The 21762-nt window shown below is 48.3% G+C and overlaps 1 protein-coding gene across 3 annotated transcripts in view; it reads left to right on the forward strand.

Moving 5' to 3' along the window:
* Positions 1-21762, forward strand: part of CTTNBP2 (cortactin binding protein 2) — a 106706-nt gene that overhangs the window by 62353 nt on the left and 22591 nt on the right. For all 3 annotated transcript variants that reach the window (XM_056846007.1, XM_056846008.1, XM_056846009.1), the window contains 6 exons: positions 1487-1604; positions 10354-10629; positions 11824-11919; positions 13169-13248; positions 16377-16463; positions 16552-16651. In XM_056846007.1, the coding sequence (XP_056701985.1) occupies positions 1487-1604; positions 10354-10629; positions 11824-11919; positions 13169-13248; positions 16377-16463; positions 16552-16651 (757 nt within the window). The remainder of the gene's footprint in view (positions 1-1486; positions 1605-10353; positions 10630-11823; positions 11920-13168; positions 13249-16376; positions 16464-16551; positions 16652-21762) is intronic.

A 21762-nucleotide genomic window follows, 5' to 3' on the forward strand; every position in this document is an offset into this window, starting at 1 on the left:
TCTCCATATTCAGCCTCAGTCATTACAGATCATCCACACAACCGGACTACCTCCTATGCCAGCATCATCCATGGTTTGGAAAATAACCATGTAGCGCGTAATAGTCATATGGTATAGCATAGGAGCCAACCAGATGTTGACAGGTCTCTTTTAAAGGATTTCAAAGAGGACATGTCTATTAATAACTGAAAAATTATCTTCCTTATTCAGGACCAGAATATTTCTGAGTTCTGAGATGTTAAATGGTAGAGGATGGCTGTCTCTTTCATGTCTTGCACCTTAACTTCTCAAGGTTACTAGGAAAAGCGTCTTAGCTGAACATTGTTGGAACTAAGACATTGCATTAAATGGACCTTTGGTAGATCAGAAATAATTTCTTGTGCCCCTATAATGTTTCTACATGGCATTGTAGTGTGGAGTCTAAGAGTGCATATGGTATCCCTGGAAAAGAGCCACCTTAGGTCTCATTTCATTGGGGGAAAGGTGGGTGATAAATTTGAATAAATTTGACTTTTGAATAAATAGATAAAAAGAGACACCATTGGAGTAGAGGCTTGCTTTGCACCCTGCACTGATTATGTATTTCTCCCAGTCATCTGTGTGGGTCCGTAGGAAGCTACCAGGGTGTATTCTATTCTGCTCTCACTGTTATTATTAGGCTTTAAGTCAATACAATAAGATTAGATTTCTAACAGTCAATCTATTTTTGCTAAACAGATAGTTGAAGGTATTAGAGCTCTTGGCGCAGACATTCATGTATATGTGAGCTAGCATTTGGTTTTCCTTAAGTGAATGTCAAGGGCATTTTCTTGTACTATGAGAATGTAGTGATACATTTGTAAACCATCTGAAAGCAATTTCAAGATTCCTCCTACATAAGCCCTCCTCAGTTAAAAGACTGCATGACATGAATGGTACCAGGAACATATTGAGTATTGTTTGGGTGCACGTTCAGGAAAGCCAGTTAATATGGTGCCTTCCTGATCCATATATGTCAGTTTCAGAATGCTGATATTTATAAGCAGTAGCAGTAGTCCTGATGGAAGGGAGATGCTAACATGGGGAGGAATCCATTGTAGCTCCTACTTTGTGGAAGGAGCTCCTTCAGGCGGTGAGGGGAGTACTGTCATTAGAAATCTTCAGAAGGTACTGCAGGGCTTTTAACAGGATATATAGACTATAGGGATTTTTGGGAGGGAGGGGAGTATCTGGGGCTTTATTCTATTGGTTTTAATTATGACTTATGAACCACCTGGAGGTGGCATATCAAGATTTACGGTATTATAGCATCACACAAGGTGTTCCTGACAGAAACCAGTTTTCTTAATAGATTACTTTTTGCAGTGTTTTAAGGATTGAAGTAAGGACTCCAAAAGTCAAATCTCTTGGCTTATCTGCCTCAGGCAGTAAGTGGCTCATTCAAGTGAATTTCAACTCAAGTTAATTCCTTGGAACCCTCAGCTTAACACAGCTATTTTCTTCCCAGAGCTGCCTGGAAGTCTTGTGTAGCCATGGCGGACTAGAAGCTGAGAGGAAAGATAAATGCAACAGAACGCTGCGTGATGTGGCCACTGATGACTGCAAACATCTCCTGGAGAATCTGAGTGGGTAAACTGGACATTTGCAGAAAGGCCACAAATACAATTCAGTGCTCAAGCCTTGCTCAAAATCCTTCTAAAGTTAATAGCAAATTGTTGGGGAGTTATGGATTACTAATTTGCATGCTTAAAGTGGTTTGTTTCATAAACACACAAACAGATTCCCTGTGCTGCTTCTGAAGTTGCCCTGGATATTTTTTTGGCCCTCTCGGGCATGCGGAAGCTGCTTTCAGAAATGGGAAAAAATCCCTGTGCTATCACCACACAGTATCATCCCCACCAAGTGAGGCCAAATACACCCTCTGATGAGGAGAATCCAGACACTTATACAGTCCCTGTTTTTCACCCAGAAGAGATAGCCATGGAAGACCTGCATAGACTGGCTGAGCCAGCAACTATATCCAGGAAAGAATAGTCTGTGTGGAAGTGTGGACCCCTGGATCCAAACTCCAGAGTCAGCAGCCCACCTCCTGCACATGCTCAACCCAAACCCCCTGACCTCTTGCCCTTGCCAGCTGCTCTGGAGGTCACTATTGCCAAGCCCCCCACACCAAATGAGCCAGAGGACCTGCCAAGACGTCACAGAGGCACTGAGAGCAAGAAAGCACAGACACTCCTAGCCCTAGGACTGCTGAGCTCTGCAGGATCATTCTGGGCCTGTTCCATTATATAAGAGCTTCTGTTTATTTCCATCATCTGTTGGGACAAGTGTTCAGTCTCAGAATGAGCCAAAAATCCCACCACTGATTTCCGGTCCAGCTGACTTCCTGACTCTTTCCTTGGCAGTCAGTATAGCATAGTACATAAGCACATATAGTCCAGCAAAATACTTGGCTCTGTCTTTGAGCCAATAGCCATTTGGACGGAGTCAGCTTTTGCCCTCAGCCTGCAGTGAAGCCTTTTGCATTATGCTTTTGGCTCTTTAGCCCTTAAAGAGCACAGGCTGAAGTTTCAGCTGTTGTTTATGAATTAACTCTGGGACCATTCACTACGGTTAGCATTTCAAGTCCTTTGAGGGGAGATGTTGTTGATCACTTGTGTGTTGTTGTTAAACCCCTTTTGACTTCAAAATAAGTGGCTGCATAGATCAACCTTATGCTTTCACTTGTCATCTCCTGTGGGAAGTAGGACAAGACTGTTCTCATTTCCCGCAGACTAATAGTGTAATCCTTTGCAGAGTTACTCCAGTCTAACCCTACTGAAATCAATGGGCTTAGACAAGAGTAACTCTTCTTAGGAGTGTACTGTAAAGGTAAGAGGGACTTGCCCAAGGCCTCCCATTAAAACCATGATGGAGCTCAGCTATGAATCAAATTCTCCTGTCTTTATCCACCGAACTGCATTGCTAGGACTAGTGTCACATGGAGGTTTGTGATTGCCGGCTTAGTGCTTAGTTGTGCGTTGCGCTCCCAAGCAGTGCACCTGACCCAAGAATTCAAATCAAACATTAAAACATAAACACAGAAAACCCGGAGACTAGTTTGGATGAAATGGCACAACTTTATTGATTGCAGCAGCAAGGCATTGGCATGGCATGGGGGCTTATCCAGACATCGACCTGCCACCCTGCAGGCCGATGCACATCTCCCAGCACCCCTGCTGGGAAAGCAAGAGATGGCAGTCCAGGGACACATGAGGGCGGCAGCCAACTGTGTGGTCCCCTGCCACTCGGAGGAGGCCCGCCTGACAGCTCATGGCAAGGCATGTCACCCAGACAGCCCGAGTGAGGCTCGTCCCTGGCAGCCTTCCATCTTGGCATGTCCATACCCAGCCTCCTCCAAAATCCCGTACCAGGATCCTCATATGGGAAAATTGGCACGCAGGCCGTTTTCCCCAAAAACTGGATAATGCCCCAATTCCAAACCGCCACCAGAGCCGGTCGGAGTCCCCCCAGACCCCGGCCGGCTCCCGCCAACGCCTATCGTTGCAACCAAGTCCATAAGCCATGGCGGATGCCTTGCAACCAAATGTCTAGGCCCCATGATGACAGGTGAACCCCATCAGTACGGAACAAGGCACTGATCCGATGTGTAATGTCCGAATGCTGAATCACCAGCCCGCCTAACTCAATGGCTACCTTCGCGACGGCTGACGTAACCCTCTGCCTAGCTCTGTCCACCCTCTTCGGGCTCAATGCCCCTCGCCAGGACCGTCTCTCCAGCAGGTCCGACCACAATATGCCAGTATCCGGCCATTTGGCTGCCAGGGTTCGCAGGTCGTCAGATGCTGCAGCACGAAGATCGATACTGCGCGTCTCGCCAGGTCATTCTCACCCAGTTGTATGATCAACACATCTGGGGGGCCACCACTTGCAGCTTTTCTCAGAAGGGTAGGGACCAGCGCTCCCCAATGCATGCCCCTACAACCCAGCCATGAAACCCGAACCGCGCTATCCAGCCCCAAGTGCTGGCCCCACCCTGACAATACAGCGTAGTCCCCTGCCCAATGGACGATGCTGTGTCCACAGATCCAAACTTGAAGTTTCCATGCCGTAACTGGAGATAAAGCTGCAACTCAAACACAAACAGTTAGCACCCTCCCCAACCCTACGGTCTAATGTATACCTTGTAGGTGTCAGAACGCCATCTGCCGATGGTCTTAATAATTGATTCTGACAGCCCCTCTGAAGCCGCTGTTGTGGCCGCGCCTATCCTGAACGAGTGTGCGCTGAATGCGCCGTGGGGGAGCCCGATCTCACCCAGGGCTAACCGCAGCACACTGACGAACTGGTACCTGGTCAAAGGGAACCCGTCGGCATGCACTAACAGAGGACCCTCTCCTTCTGGGCGCACAGACACAAAGTCCGCCAAAGAACGCACTGGGCACAGTGGCTTTGAAGGTGCTGACCTCAGCTTGATAACGGCCCCTCGGCCACGCTGGTCTGTTTTGGACTGCCTGATGTTGATGCAAACAGCCTTGTCCTTGAAGTGGACATCCGACCAGGCCAAAGCCCGGCCAGACGTGTCCCCTCTTGAACCTACCACTAGTTCCCCCACCCTGAGTGCTCAGAAAAAGGCCAACGTGAATGCTGCCTCAAACAGGTATGCCTCGTAGCGTGACCGGCAAACTACCCCCAGGGAGCAAATTATTTTGGACAGCAGGCGGGGAGTGATAGGCCGCCGACCGTCCGGCTGGCGGGGGGAGACCCGCTGCCAACCCTCTACAGCTCTTTTTGCTACAAAGGACGAACAAGGGTCAGGGTGCCCATAGGCTCTGCTAAAGAAGGAAATAGCAGCCATGTGGCAACGTATGGTTCTGGGCACCACCCCCCGTTCCTGGAGACTGGCCATGTACCGTAACACCATCTCCTCTGAAGCCGGCCACATGGCCGGCCCCCCGGACCCGGCTGCGAACAACAAGAACGTCGAGGCCGCTGAGGTATACGACCTTAGCGTGGATGGGACTACTGACTGAAAAACCCCTGCCATTATACTCTGTCGCCAATGGTCCATAGCTCCTCCGGGAAGGGGTCTGGGTGTGCGTTTGCCCCCGGGGCCAGCCTGCGGAACCTCTCCTCCTGGAGGCGAGATAAAGCATCTGCTAGTTCATTTTTAACTCCCGCCACATGCTTGGCCCTAAAGGAGATGTTGGCCTCCAAGCAAGTCAGCACAAACTTCCTTATCAGGTGCATGACCCGTGGGGATTTGGACGATTGTTTATTGAGCACCTGCACTGCAGCCAAGTTGTCACACCAGAACAACACCTTCCTATCGCGGAACGCATGGCTCCAAATAACCACCGCCACCAAAATAGGGAACAGCTCCAAAAAGGTCAAATCCCATGACACACCCGTTAGGGACCAATGCTTGGGCCAGGGTTGGGCACACCAGTGCCCATTATAATAAACCCCAAAACCCACACCCCCAGCCGCGTCTGACTGAACTTGGAGCACCCCTCCCCCGACTTCAAGGGGTGTTTGCCATAAGGAAACTCCGTTGTACTTGTTGAGGAATGCCCGCCAGACCTCCAAATCTTCCTTCATACCCTGCATAACCCGTATTTTGTGGTGCGGCCTGGATGCCTATGCTGTGGCCTTGGCCAAACGAGCACAAAAGGGGCGCCCTGGGGACACTACCCGGCAGGCGAAGTTCAAATGGCCAACCAAAGACTGCATCTCCTTCAGTGTACACTTCTTGCGTGCCAAGAAGAGTGAAACCAGGGCCTGTAGTGCGAGTAACTTATCCACCGGGAGGCGGGACACCCCTTGCATGGAATCAAGTTCAATCCCTAAGTAAACCAATTTAGTAGTGGGACCTTCAGTTTTTTCCTGTGCCAAAGGGACCCCCAGTTCCCGGGCCAATTCGCAAAATGCCTGTAGCAGCGATGCACATGCATTAGTGCCCGCCTCCCCCAAGAACAAGATATCGTCCAGGTAATGAGTGACATGCGGAGAGCCAGCTCTAACTTTCACCGCTCACTCGAGGAAGCTGCTAAATTTTTCAAAAGCAGTGCAGGCTACCGAACATCCCATTGGCATGGCTTTGTCCACATACCACTCATCACCTACCCTGAAGCCTAGCAAACAAAAATCACCGGGTGTACCGGGAGGAGGCGAAATGCCGACTGGATGTCGCATTTGGCCATCAGGGCGCCCCTACCGCAGGATAAGGCCAGGCGGACCGCTTGATCAAAGGAAGCATACCGCACTGAACAAAATTCAGGCGGTATTGCTTCATTAACTGACTCCCCTAGAGGGTAGGAAAGGTGGTGGATTAAGCGGAATTCCCCTGGAGCCTTCTTCGGGACAACCCCCCAGTGGGGACACTCTCAAATTGGGTAGCGGAGGGGCCCTAAAGGGGCCCGCCACTCTACCTGCATCACATTCTTTTTTCACTTTACATTCCACCACCCTCGGCATATCACGGGCCGACTTTAAGTTGTTCGCATCCATTGCCACCCTCGGACCCATAAATGGTATCCGGAACCCCTGTGTGAACCCGTCCCATAAATACCTGGCGGCTTCCCGGTGTGGGTACCTGTCCACCCACCACTGCAAGGCATTTAGTTTAATGGGGGATTTCGCCAAGCTCCCCAAAAGGTGCACCTCACTTCCCCTCGCCTGAGGCTCCGCCGGCCCCCCCATCCCTTCTTGTAGAGGGCCGGCCACCTCGAAAGGGCTGCGAGCTGCCTTGCGGCTTGGGACAAGAACTTTTAGGGTGTTGGCCCGTGCAAAGCTCACACACATGGTCGTACTTGCACTTGGCCCGACCACACGACCCTTTATTAAACTCCCAGCATACCCGCCGAGGCACCTCCCTCTTGGCACCCCATTTTGTCGCCTTCGTGGCATCCCCTTTGCTTCTGATGTGTGGGTTAACAACCATGCTCCAGATATCATGGTTTACCAAGTCCCAATGGGTCCTGGCATTTTATGATGCCCTTTTTCTAAATTCCTCGTCGTATTCAAGGGCCGCGGCTTCACCCGCTAATTCTGCCGCCCTTTCCACGTACGAAGCATAATTCCAAAGGTGCCACCCCCGCTTCGGGTATGCCATGGCTACCACGCTGGTGTAAACCCCGAAGCCCTTACGCCATTTCCTGAAAGATCTGTCCCCCAGCTCGGCCTTCTGCTCCTTCCCAGCCGAGCTGGCTCCCCTCCCCTTTACTGACTCAGGCTTTACAAGGGCAAAGACATCTACGTAACAGCCCTCGAGTATCTTTTCCCTCATCTTGCAGGGAAGGTGTAGCCCTGGGGGGTTCTCCTGTTCTGTATAATTAGATTGGGCTTTTGCCCTCCTTCCCTTAGCTCCCGTTTCCCAAACGGCCTTGACCCCAGTATCAGAGTCCTGGCCCTCCTCCAACCTTCTGCACCAAGCCCAAACCGGTAGACCGGGCAAATCAGCGCATGTGCACCAGTATCCCTCAGGCGCATCATCAGACTCGTCCCCAGAAGAAGACTCACCAGACGACTCCCTGCCGCCGGCCTTCTTGCCTGACCTCCTCGTCTTCTTCTTCCGCTGACCGCCTCTCTTGGTGCCCTTCGTGCACCACTATGCCCGCCTTCCCTTCGACCTGGACCCACTGGAGCTGCTGTGTCCGCTGGAACTGCTGCTTCCGCCAGAGCTGCCAGAACTGCTAGAACTAGCGGACGAATCTGCCCTCTTCCTACATCGCTCCTTCTGTACTGCGCCTTTGGGTGCCACGTCCTGCGACCCTGCTGGTTCAGCAGTGCCCACCCCCAGTGATTGAGACTTCAATTGGCCGACCTCCGTGACCAGCTGCTGCACCACTTTAGTGAGCCCTTGTATGGTGGGGTCAGGCTTAGCAGTGGAGGCTGCCCTGCCAACTGCAGTTCCCTTGGCAAGTGGCCGAGCTTTCGGGCCCAATGCTGCCCACGATTTTCTGTTGCCGCCGCCCCGGCCACGAGTGCGAGGAGGCGATGAATCTTGCCGGCCAGGTCCCTTAGGGGTTGCCTTGCTGCTCCCCTGCTTAGCAGAAGTGGACCCTCTAGCCGGCATGTTATTCAGTCCTGCTGGGCCACCCCGATGCTCTTCTGCTCCAAGCCGGCAGCCTTCCGCCCCCGCCCTCGCTGGGTCTCGTGTACTCACGGCCGCCGGGCGGGCTCCTGAATCCAGCCGGCTTTCTGACCCCCAATAGACCGCTGCAGCTGCCTTCTCCCCGAGGTTCCCCACGCTCTCCTCTCAGCTGTGCCGCGGGAGAGCCTCTAGGGGGAAGGTGAACGCGATTGGCCTTTTAAAAAAAAAACAAATTTGCGGCTTGCTGCCGCTCTGGGCCGAAAAGGGGGGGAGGCCCCAATCGCCTCTCCCAGCCGCTCGGCTCCGACCCGAAAAAGGGGGGGCAATTGCGTCTCCCTGCCGCTCGGCTCCAGACCGAAGAGGGGGCTCCTCAAAGCGCGAAGGAAGAGGAAGCGCCGGCGAGCGCCCCTTCCCTTTATGCTGCGGGGCCCCGGCAGGCCCCGCCCCCCGCAGCAGCCCTGAGCCGATTGGCTCCTTCCCCAGCTCTCAGCCCACACCGGAAGTCACGCGGCTTTCCAGCTGGGGGTCGGGTGGAGCGCCGCCATTTCCTCCCGCCGCCATTCCGAGGCAGGCATGGGGCCCCCCCCCAGCCCAGCCGGGCAAGCCCCGAGGCTCCCAGCCCTCCGGCGCCCGCCCCAACTACCGCACCCCGCCCGGCACAACCCAGCAACCTGCGGCCTCCGGTGAGTCGTGGCCGTGTTTTCAGTGCTCAACTTGGAGCCTAATGTATTCCTGAAAAAGGCAGTTATTGCCCCAAGAGAAAACCCTTGTGCTAAAAGGAGATGCCAGTAGTGCTGGGGTTAGGTAATATACCCGTCCCACAGTGGTCTCTGTTGACTCTGTGGTTTGGCAGAGCACCAACATGAGTACAGCATCACTCCACCCCATTTGTGCTGTGGAGACTGGATATGCTGAAGCAGCCATATCTGATTCCCTAAATGGATGTGTCTCCAGGGTTAGATCTCATGTGTTGCTTTAAATGGAAGCGTTAATGGAGTGGTTCTCTTTTACGTCTGATGAGGAGCTGCCCTATGTGGCAGCAAAATGCCTTCAAGCTCCAGCAAGCCTATCTCCTGCAGCAATCTTGTTCAACATGTTTAGTATGGGAAATGCATTGGCTTTCCTAACTAAGAGGGGAGAATGGAGCTTTATTAGAGCATGCAGCATGAAGACATTTATCATGCTTTTCATCTTCCTTTTGTAAATCATTGATACGTAGAATATTTCAATTCTTGAAGCAGCAAGGTTGGGGGAGAGGGGGAGGCAATCCAGTATGATTATTTAAATTACATTTTGTTTCTTTTCTGTATTTGTTTTGTTAAGTTGACAGCATAGAAAGAAATAGCCTATGCAAGTGCTACTATTTTATATGAACTAATAACTCTACTGAGCAGGAAACCAAGTTTAAAAACTTGCTGTTTTCTGGTCCCAATTGAAAACGGTTTTATTAGCTAGTTCCCTGTGTATTGATTAATTGAAATCAAACTTCTCATTAACATTTCCTTGTCCAAAACAAAGTCTTCCCTAAGTGATCCCAAATAAAAAACATGACATTTTGAAACATTTGCAATTTACAGTGTAATCCAATGCACAGTTACTCTAGTCTAAGCCCAGTGAAGCCAATGGACGTAGGGCCAAACTGGACATGATGCTATCCTCATGGCAGCAATGAGGACGCCACCACCAGTGCTTTGAAAATGCCGTGAGGGCCGTATGCTGATTGGGCCGGCCATGCAGAGATCTTGTTCCACCACAGAGGGCCGTTTCGACACTTGATGAAGCGGGGGGGGGGGGGGTTCAAGAGAGAAGCCATCTTACAGGAACTTTACAGTTAGTTCCAGCTAAGTTCACTGTTCTCTGATTCTTTGTAGGTGTCAGTCACCCATCACAATGGCAGTTACTTGTCATGACCATCTAACTCAGGCCTGTTAATTAGCTCACACAGTTCAGCTGTGAATCTGATATGGGAGGGTGAACTCACTCTCACCCTGGAAAGTTCCATGGATACTGCCCAGTGATGGGTTGATGAGCTCAGGAGGTTATGGCCATTATTTTTCTTTAGTATAATTAGAAAGAAAAGGGTAAAAGGGAATAAGGATTCTTCTTTCTAACTATACTTATAAAAGAATGGTTGCCATAACCTCCTGATCTCCTCAACCAATCACTGGGCAGTATAAGGTCCTCATGGCATTTTCAAAGCACAAGCGGTGGCACCCTCACGGCTGCCATGAAGATTTTTGTTTTTGTTACATTCCAGCTCTCCGGTTATCTTTCAACAGATGCTCTCAAGATCCCTTTGCAGATTGCAGTTGGCCAGGTAGAGCCAGCCTACTGTGGCATGGAGGACCTAGAAATGGAAAACCCCATATGCATGCTAAATATCCGCAAGCAGACAACATGGGATGAGTTTTCAAAATCAGTGAGCCAGGCAGCAACGAACCATTTCCAAGCAGTTGCCTCTGATGGGTGGAGGAACTTGGAAGACCTGAAGCTTAACAACACTATGGAATCCAACATTGGCCTCACTGCGAGCAGTATATCATCTATCAAACTTGGTATCAGCTCTGTTGCTTTGTACAAAAAAATGTTTTCCTTGGGGTTTTTTTGGGGAGGGGAGGGTATGTGGAATGTGACAGGTTGCTTTGTTAATAGTGCAATGCTTTGCAGTCTTAATCCAGTCTGAGCCCATTGATTGCAGTGTATGTAGATTGGAGTAATTCTACATTGGATTGCACTATCAGTGTACACACAGCATTGCTTTTGGCAGAAACTAGATCACAGAAATTTGAACCTCCCTGCATTCATTAAGCGGTTAATTAATAGAAACATTGTCTTCCACCCCCAAAGCCAAAATTGTGCCTTGTTACTCTGCTTTCAGTAAAGCAGTTAATAGTGCATTTAATATCATCTGGCAAACCTAAGAGCATTGGGAACCCTAAGGAGGAAAGGCGGCATACAAATGTTTTGAATAAATACAAATTAAATGAATAAATAAGAGTGCCTCCTCCATCTGAATATACTGTAGGTGTGGCTAAATTGATGGGTTTATGAAGCAAACAAATTAGTCTGACACTGCTGGGTGTGCCTATACAGTAGAGTCCAGATAAATTATCATAGAATTGTAACCATCAACCAGATGTACAGTAAATTTGGATCAAAGTATGAATCTTAACATTGACTGTGGCTCAATTCACATGTCACCTTTGTGGTATGATTGCCACTGATGTTGGCATGGGAAGTTATCCTCATGGTCAAGATGACCTGTGTTATCAGAGGATTTTATACGCCACATTTTATACATGTGTTACAGATGGAAGTAATTTTGCAGTAGCAACCACACCACAAATGCAACATTGGGTTTATATGCAAGTTTATCCAGCCAGTGGCTGCAAAGGTTTGGGGCCAACCTATAGGATTGGATCCAAAGGTACTCCTTCCTTGACTGAAAGACTTCTGTGAGCAGAAGGTGTCTTTGAGAAGAAAATTGGAGGCCAACAAATTCACTTATCACCTTCTTAAAGAAATGTTGACTTTATATTAGTGTTTATATTTTATGTGGCTAGTTTCATTATACAGTAGTGAGTTTTAGCTTTTTGACTTGACAGTGATACACCCTGAGCTCTCCAGCCAATTTTTTAAAAATGTACCACTTGGAGTATGTAACATGCTGTTGTAAAAGTATTTTCAGAGCAGAGTATCCTGCCCAGTCTATTTGTAAGTATAACTCTATCATTTTTCTCTTTTAACAGGCAATGTTTCATGGTCAACAGGTCAGACATTTCCCCAGCCACCTTGGGAGTTTTTGAAAAGGAACCAGGTGGAATATATAGTCATATTTTTGCTGGGTAAATACCTTTGCCCTTAATGTTGGTTTCACATCCTGCCAAAATGTTCTCAGTAATAGATGGTGTAGGAGTTGCTGCTGGTTGTCATCTTGAGTAATTACATGCCACATTCTTATTGAGCTTGAAATGCAGTTCAAAAAGTAACTCTTTGTTTTCCCTGAAAGAGGCAAATGACAGCCTTGATGTGGGGGGAAAGGCTGTTGATCAACAGCACACTCCTTTCCTGTCCAGAGGAAAGCTGCTTGTGTTCACAAGTGAAAGAGGAGGATAAGAGATGGATGGGAAAGGGGCTAAGTGCTGATGCTGTTCTTTTCTCATCCAGAGCAAATGGGGGAGGGCTACCTCCTTTGCCCAAAAGAGAAAGAGGAGAGAAACAGCCACAGTAGCTTTAAAGAGAGGGATAAGAAAGCATTAGAGGAGGGGTGGCAAGCTACTGTTAATTGATTGGAGACTGGCCGGTCACTCGCGAGTTACCTACCACCACCCCATGCTCTAGTGGAAATATCAGATTAATATAAATGCCTGTGGGAAAAGAGAGTAACTCACATGTGCCTGAGCTTTCTGGAGGAAGAGTGATATAAAAATGCACTAGATAGATCGATATCCTTTGACCTGTATACTATTACTTGCATATCATTTATGCCTGATTCAGATTTCAGCTCAGGGATGAGTTCCCTCACCAGGTGACCTTACGCCTAATGATTCCCTTTTCCCATCTCAGCAATATGGGAATAATACAACTGGCCTACCTTATAGGGATGTCAAGGGATTATTGAGATAATGTGAGAGAATTACATGGAATACATTAAAACATGGGTGTCAAACATAAGGCCCAGGGGCTGAATCCGGCCCCTTGAGGGCTGTTATCAGCAAGCCAGCCAGGGCAGCCACCCCCCACTCCAAATCTGGGCTGGCAAGCCTGCCGCTGTTGGTAGTGATAGTATAGCAAAAATCTGGCCTTTTTGTTTGTTTTATTATGTAAAAGCAGAGGAAGAAGTATAACAAATATAAGGCACAACTGTACAATCATTATCCTTTCTTTGATTTCCCAAGATAAATTACTGGCCTTTGTTTAGTAGCCCCAGGGGCTGCATAGTGGCTAGCCTGATTTTTCTCTTACAAGCCTTCTGCATGCACGTAGCACTCAACAACTCACAGGGGAGAATGGGGAGATAGCCTCTGCCAGACTTTCACAGCTCCCACAGAGTTTATGATTGTGCTGATTGCTGTTGTGCTGTTGGACTTCCAGGTCCTCAAGAAGGCTGCCTGCACAGTGTGGCTTATGCCTCAATGATCCGCCTTCAGACTCTGCAGAATTACTTGAGACTGGTGAGAAAAAGCTTCATACTTCCTGAACATTGTTTTCATCTCTTTTTAACTAGTTCTGACTGTTCCAGGAGCAGTGCACCTCTTGTGTGTTCTAACTTTTGGGGCGCAACCCACATAGCTCTCGTCAATGCTCTGGTTGATCTCTGGAATGGGTAAATGAACTGGGCAATTGACACAATTGCACCTAAGCACCCTCTCTCGAGTCTAAGGGCCCGGGCAGCCCGTAGGTTTACTAGGGGCTGTAGATGATGCAAAGATGGGAGATGGTTAGAGCGACAGTGGAGAAAAAAAAAAACTTGGGATGAACCTGACAAGGCAAAGGCTACATTAGGCAATGTTCTTGTCTATCAGCCACCTAGTTCCCCAGTGGGCACCCTCTATGAGCTGGTAGAGGTACTGTTGGTTCTGGTGCTGGAGACTCCTAGACTGATCATTCTGGGGGGAACTTCAACATTCATACCAAGGACACCTTGTCACCACTGGCCCAAAATTTTATAGCTTCTTTGACTGCCTTGGGTCTCTTCCAAATCGTGATTAGCCCAACATATGAAAGAGTTCACACCCTGGACTTAATTTTTTGCACTGAGCCTTTGAGGGAAGGTTTGATTTCAGGGCTCAAGATTTGCCCTGAACCATGGTCTGACCACTACCTGCTTAAAGCCAAGGTGAATGTGGCTCCGACATCCTGCATGGGTAGGCGATTTAAATGGAGGCTCATGAAGGCTCACTTGATTCCAAAAAATACATATGGGGATTTTAGGATTCCAAACATGTATTCTATAGAGGCTGCAGTGGAAGCATGGAACATGAAGCTCTTTGAACCTATCGACAACATTGACCCTCGTGGGTGTCTCCCGCCCTTGGGATAAAACCCAGCCCCCTGGTTTACCTCTAAGCTGGATGATCTGAAAAGGGTTAGGAGACATCTAGATTGGCACTGGCAGAGAAATCATACTGAATCTGACAGATCATGCTATAGAGCTCATTGTAAAACCTATGAAGCAGTGGTGATGACGGCAAAGAAAGGTTACTTCTGTACTGTTATATCATCAGCTAGTTCACGTCCATCTCAGGTGTTCAAGAGAACTATCTGCTGACACCTAAATCTGAGTCGTTACTGTCCCAGGCAGAGACAATTAGCTATGATACTTTTGCCAGGTTTTTTGCTGATGAAATATTGAGAATCTGCTCTGATCGGGATGTCAGCTGTAACATTGGTACACCAAAAGAAAGGCCTAATACCCCACCTAGTCTATTATTTATTTACGTTCTTTATAGTCCACCATTTTCACAGGGACTCAAGGTGGATTACATATAGAGAGTCAGTACAATCAACAAAATGGACATTCAATAAAAAGTGCATTAGGATAGTAAAAGTCTGGAACCAATCAGAAAACTGAAACGTAGCACAAGTATTAACTTGACACATTAAGTGGGGCAAAAATTTCATAATAGGATCCTACTTACAGTAAGCTCTACACAGCAGTATAGACCACAGCCCCTAATCATTTATCCAAGTAAGTTTGTAAACTATTTTCTACAGTGCAGTCCTGTTACCCATGCAGAAAGGCCCTCTTGAATAATTCAGTTTTGCCTAGTTTGCAGAAAGCCAGGGCAGTGTGAATCTTCCTGACCTCAGGCAGGCCATTCCATAAGGTGAATCCACAATGGGGAAAGCGTGAATATGGTAGAGTTGCCTACCTCCAGGTGGCACTTGGAGATCTCCCACTATTACAATTGATCTCCAGACAACCAAGACCAGTTCCCATTGAGAAAATGGCTGCTTTCGAGGGTTGACTCTATAGTATTAAACCCTGATGAAGACCCTCCCCAAACCTTGTTCTCCCCAGGCTCCACCCCCCCCCCAATTTCCAGGTATTTACCAACCCAGAGTTGGCAACCCTAGCGTATTGGCAGCTGTAGATTTTGTCCATTTGCAGGTTGGCACCTGCAGAAGACCTACTGCCTCTGAATATGAAACTTTCAGTTATCCTGGCAAATAGCTCTTTTTAGGCCTGCCCTGCAAAGTATCCCTCAAAAACTGCCTGAAAAAAACAAGGCTATCAGAGGCAGCAAGTTAACATTTAAAGTGCATGATTATTGCAGCACTAGAGCTGATTCGATCCTCTTGGAATTCAGTTTGTAAAGCTATCTTCAGAACCCTCGGCAGGTAGTTTATGTTGCTAGGAAACTGTGGCATGAGCACTGAATTTCAGCTGGCGGCAGCAACAGCAGCCCTGGAACTGTGGAATAGCTGAAGAATCCTCTGGTATTATGTACACACATTGGGTTGGATCCTTTGTTCTGTGAGCATTTCTCTCTGGCTGCTGCAGAGGCGGTCCTCCGCTACAGAGCATGTTCCTCTCACACTTGGCACTTTGGGGGTCCTTGAAAAACTCTTGTCTTGCACAAGCGAATATGCCTAGAGTGAGAGGAAGCACACTCCATGACAGAAGGCAGGCTTCACTGTGGCCAGACAGAAGCGCCTGAGGAACAAAGGTGTAGGATCCAAGCCAGAGATTATTTTTAAAAATACACCTTTGAAGAACTGTACAACCTTTGGTTCTTGTAGGTTATCCGGGCTGTGTGACCGTGGTCTTGGTATTTTCTTTCCTGACGTTTCGCCAGCAGCTGTGGCAGGCATCTTCAGAGGGGTAACACTGAAGGACAGTGTCTCTGTACAACCATTTGCATGTGCACAAGAGGGCCTTGAGCTTCTGTTTTTCTAGCAGCATTAGCAAATGCCATACTCTTGAGTCCAAGGGCACTGTGAAATGGCGCTAGGCCTGCTGATGAAAGAAAAAAGGTCAAAATTCCAGAGGGCATACCAAAGCCATTAGAGGCATCTGCAGTAGCTCTTTGGATCCTGGCTTTTGATTCTGTGACATTTGACTAACTGTTAGAAGGATAATAACTAGAGAAGGCCTTTGCTTGGACTACCACTACATTTTAAAAGCTGCTGGCTGCCAGCATTTTTTCCTTTTCTTCCAGTAGCTGTGGTGGTGATGATGTTTCAGCCATGTTTACAAGCATGACTGGGTGGATTAAAAGAATTTTAGCTAATGTTCACAAAATTATAAGCATATGTTTTAGTTATTTTAAATGAGGCCCACTGTGTTTATCTGCAGGTGGAACAGTACCGTAATGTTATCTTCCATGGTCCAGAAGGAAGCTTGCAGGATTATATAGCCTACCAGATAGCACTCTGCATGAAGGTAAGAAGACAGAATTGTACAAGGTTTGGGGAAAAAGAGAGAGCATGTGATTAGCATTTCACTATGTTTGTGGACTTTTTAATGACAGCACAAGCAACTGGCTTCAGGGTTCAGCTGTGAAATAGTCAGAGTGAAGATAGATGCTGACTTCTCCAAGGAGCAACTTGCAGAATTTTTCATCAGTAGTGGTAAGGTTATTTCAATAAAACAGGGGGCAGAAGGTGTGTGTGTGGGGGGGCTGTAACTAGAAAGTGTTTCATTGTTTATAAAGGAAACCCACTAACTCAACTTGATGTAGCCTAGTGCATATTTTAATAGAATACGAAAGAAACTCCAGAGTCAAATGGTCATGCCAGATGAGAAACTGGAGATCCAGTCAGATTCCCTATCTCTTTAAATGTTTTCTAACAGAAGTTTCAGGGGAGAAGGAATTGTGGGAAGAACTAGGTGCTAAGGGATGGGGGGAACCCTTCTCTGCTTTCCAATCTAGGTGCCATTTTCCCAATGCAGATTGTCCTGTCGTGGAAAGCGTATGGCTGCCTGTAAGTCTTCTGCAGGGAGCAAATAATTTCACGGGGGTGACTGGTATTGGGACAACTGTGCCAGAGAGGAAGAGGAATTATTAATGAGCCCTATCCTCCTCATTGCACCCCCAGTAGCTTCTTTTAGAAGAACTATAAAGAGAAAGGAGAACTGAGGAAAGATTTCCAAAATCTGGTCTAATTTGGCCCAGAGATGCGTGTCTCTTGAACTAAATAACATGCAGGTGTGCATTTCTTTTATATCTTTCTGACAAAAACGGGTTGAAAGGATAAGCCTGGAAATAAAAATTATGTCCTTTGAAAAGCCCCACATTATTCAATAAGCTTACTCTTAATTTATGAGATAAAACCAAGTCATATGATTGTTATTCAGGATTAGCAGGATTCCCTCAATGTTTAATTTTCCCAACCCAAACCTTGCATTCCTGACCAAGGGCCCAAACGCCTCATGCTGCCCTGGTCTGTTTTATACAAGAGGCCCTCTCTGAGTGCTTACCGCATTTAATCACACTGCACTGGTCACTGCAGAACTCTTTACCGCCAAGAGATTTATGGACATTCTATACTGGCGCCTCGTATAACTATAGTTGTGGTATAAATAATAAATGATGATGACACAACTGAGGCATTAGTTGACCCCACCGTGTGTCTCTCTGTCTGTCCTGTTTGCGCTGCTCTGGCATTCTGAGCTGTGTTGGACACACTGTGAAACTGTTCACGAGAGTCATGCAGATTCTAAGATAGCTATTTCAGTTTTAATCATGAAGCTTTGGTAAGAGAAGCTGTCCAAATGTGTGCATCCATGCTGTCGAATGTATCATAAGGAAATGGCGTAGCCTGGAGACAGACTTAGTTTTTGAGTTTGTTTATTCATATATTTCCAAATGGGGGACCCACACATGCTTGCAGGGGGCATCTCATTTTCCCTGTATCACCCTTACCACTATTTCCTCTTTCCCTTCCCTGGCAGCCCCCATAGCCGCTTACCTTTCTGTCCTTCCCACCCACCAGCCAACCTATCTTTATCTGCCCTGTCTTCAGGTTTCCCTCCTTCCCTCCTCCTGGCAACCTCCTGACAGGAAAAGTCTGACCAAGTTGCACATTGACTGCCGATGCTGAGCCTAGTTGTGCTATGGTCTCCAGGGGAGCCAGGGCGGCCCCAATTGCATGGTGATCACAGTAAGCAAACTGAGTGATGTGGGTAGTGAGTCTCCAGTAGTTGCCACTGGAGCAGGAGAAGGGGACAGAACCCTTTCCAGGGCTGTTTTAGCCTCCAAATCCATCCCTGCTACCCCCATCAGTTTTGTAGAGATACCCCCCCACTGCATCTGTCTCTAGCTCCATTTTGCAGATCTCTTCATCCATACTCAATGGCCAAGTTCAGAATTAGATTTATAATAGCCTGCCTTTCCCACCACCCAAACACTGCAGAGAGCAATTTAAATGTAACAATAGAAATTGGTTTACAAACAGCAAACACCAAGATCTAGTGCTGAGCAATGTGGAGGCAGACCTTTTTTTCCTCCTTTTCCAACACTTCCAGAAATAGAGCAAAATAACTTGATCCAAAGGCTCCAGTTCCTACAACAACTGGTTGCTATCCAACAAAAGGCCAGAATTCAAAATGGTACAACTGAGGATGTGTTCTGTACTCCTAGACACCCAAGTCCAAACTCTTCTTTAAGAGTTAGTCCTACAGCTTCATGTGCTTGTCCCTTTAGAACCAAAAGTAGTTGTAGTAAACAAATGCAGACCAGTTCCAAAAGGGAATGTTTCACTACCTCAGGGGTCGCCAAACTCATTAGTCAAGAGAGCCAAATATCAACAGTACAACGATTGAGATTTCTTTTGAGAGCCAAATTTTTTAAACTCAAACTATATAGGTAGGTACACTGTTTATTAAATTAATAAACTTTAATTAAAATTTAGCAGAAGTGGAAACCAGTAGAGCACCTACTGCACAGTGGGGTGGTGAATGGCTGTGGGGAGAGTGTAAACCCCCCCCCCCGGTTCCTTTTGAAAGAGGTACAAAGTAGCAGGAAGAGGGGAAACCTGTAGTAATAGGCCAGGGGAGGGCTAACAATTGCCAGACAAAAAGGCCCACTGTTTTCTCCCCCCCACACACACACACCATCACCCAGCGAGGGTCCAGATGTCCAGGGATCCCAGGCACAGAGGAAGAGGCCAGCAGGTCCCCGGTCTGTGTGTGTTCCATGCAAACAAACAAGGGGGAGATGCACAGTCCATCCTTCCTTCCCCCCGCCACGGACATGCCAGTTCCCTCCTGGCCAGAGGGAGGGGCAGGTGCTCACCCCCCCCCATTCTGGGACCGACTGGCTCCAGATTCAGGGCAGGCAGGCGGGTGCCCGGGCAAGGTGGCTTGGCTGGAGGAGCCCCCCCCCAGCTGGGGGGCAGGCAGGCAGGGCCGCGTGCCCAGGCGGCTTCCACGGGGGGGAGAAAGAGTCCCCCAACTGCCCCTTCCTCCCTCCCTCCCTCGAGGCCACGGCGCCAGCCCCCTCCCCCCTCCCAGGGGCGGCCTGAGCACGGCCTTGGGCCCGCTCTGCAGCCCTGGGGGCGACAGCGGCCATACCGAAAGAGAGGCCCGCGCAGCAGGGAGGGGGGAGGTGGCGGCCGCCGGGGCAGCTCGCTCTCTGCCTCCCCCTCCCCTCCGGGCTGCGGGCGGCCTCAAGCGAGAAAGGCGCTGCGCGGGGCTTCCTCGTCCGGGCGAAGCACGTCCAAAGCAATGAGAATTTCTCTTGAGCCTTTCTGAAGAGGGACTCGAGGAGCCAACAGCAGAAGCCAAGAGGCAGTGGGTGGGGTTACCGTGCAAATATCGAAACGGTGGCTGCTCCCTCCGCTGCTTAAGAAACCCCCAATCCCCACAGCAGGCCAGTCAGCAGCAGCAGCACGTGGTCGCTCCTTTGTAATTCGAGTGCCTCCTGCGCAGACTTCTCCCCACAGCAGGCCCGCCAGCAGCAGCGGCACGTGGTCGCTCCTACGTAATCCAAGCGCCTCCTGCGCAGACTCTCTCCCGCCCCCCGCCCCTTTCGCTACTCAGCCGGGCCCAGACATGGAAAGAGCCGCACTCAAGGGCTCAAAGAGCCGCATGCGGCTCGGGAGCCGCACTTTTGCGACCCCTGCACTACCTGATAGTGCTCCCGATAAAATTAATCACGACTAACTCAGACCTTATAATCTGCATATCATCTCTTGGAATGTGGAGGGGTGGGCTTCCAAGAGGATCCTTCCAGAGGTGCAATATCTGCTGAATAAAGCAGTTATTGTCCTCCTCCAGGAAACTTGGTTGACTGGGGAAATGCTTTTTACAGGGTTTGTGGGGTTCTCTGTTAGGGCTCAAATTAATGTTAAGAGGGGGTGCCCCAAGGGGGGCGGATTGCATGCTTGATCTCAGACAGGTTTAAGATTGACAGAATAGAGCAGTTATATTCTTCACCTTTGGCTTGGGCAGTTGTGATACATTTAAATGATGTTAAGTTGATAATTATTACTGTATTTTCCTTCATCCTCTATAAGTGGGAAATTTAAATCCATGTGGAGCTCCTTACCTGAGCAACCAAGTAATCTGTCTTCTAAGTATCCTGAGTATACAATTCCTCAAAACCTTGGGTTGGATCCAACCAGCTTTTTCGCTTAGTCTCACCTCCTTACTATAGCCCCATTCCACATTTTTTGTCCGTGTAGGTCCCCAACATAGACTTTTTGATGTTCAAGTGGGATTCTCACTTCACTTTTGTATCAGCAGAAATGCTGGTACAGTCCCCAGTCCATTACATGCAAACAAAGAAAGGCATTGTGCGTGTGGTAAAGTGCCATCAAGTCGCAGGCGATTTATGGTGACCCCTTTTTGGGTTTTTCATGGCAAGAGACTAACAGAGGTGGTTTGCCAGTGCCTTCCTCTGCACAGCAACCCTGGTATTCCTTGGTGGTCTCCCATCCAAATACTAACCAGGGCTGACCCTGCTTAGCTTCTGAGATCTGATGAGATCAGGCTAGCCTGGGCCATTCAGGTCAGGGCAAGAAAGGCATTAGCCTCCATCAAATGTTCTTTTAAACAACAAGCCTTTACAACATGTCCTAACCTCCTCCAGAAGGCATTTCCAAAAAGAACCGCATTTGAAACATCGTGATCTAGTGGATTTAGGGGGAGGGGGAATAAAACCAGAAGAGAGTTCTGAGAGGATTTGGGGTTCTCACAAGTTTGTAGCAGGATGCCTGAAAGAAGTTTCTTTTTGCATGTCCCCTGTAGTCTCATTGCCTGTGGTCAAACAGGTTTTGCAAAGAACATAAGAAGTCTTTGCCAAATTCAATGGGAAGATGAATTGCACACCACAAATGGCAATACTATAATTACCTTCAAAAACATCACCCAGCCTTATTTGATCACAGTTTTTCTCTCTCAAGTCAATTTTCGCTTTTTCACAGCACTTTTGGAAACCCAAATTTTGATTCTGTGACTCTATTTTACAGGCTTTGGGCTGGTACATGGAATTAATCTGCCCCTGGTCTCTCGGGTGCTGCATTGAAGCAGAGTTTTACTGGAATTCTTAGGACAATGTTCTGGCTTTGAAACTGTCACATTTCCTTCATCTGTCTTCCATTTCCAGTAGTCTGTTATTGCAGCCATTGATACATTGGTCATCCATCTGATCCGTCCCTTTTCCTGCTTAACCATGGCTCAGGGACTGCCTGGCATTATATCTACATCGGACCTCAGCATTTGAAAATTTAAATACCCC

This window comes from Euleptes europaea, chromosome 3, assembly GCF_029931775.1.
Source record: "Euleptes europaea isolate rEulEur1 chromosome 3, rEulEur1.hap1, whole genome shotgun sequence".
In the NCBI taxonomy this organism is placed as follows: domain Eukaryota; kingdom Metazoa; phylum Chordata; class Lepidosauria; order Squamata; family Sphaerodactylidae; genus Euleptes; species Euleptes europaea.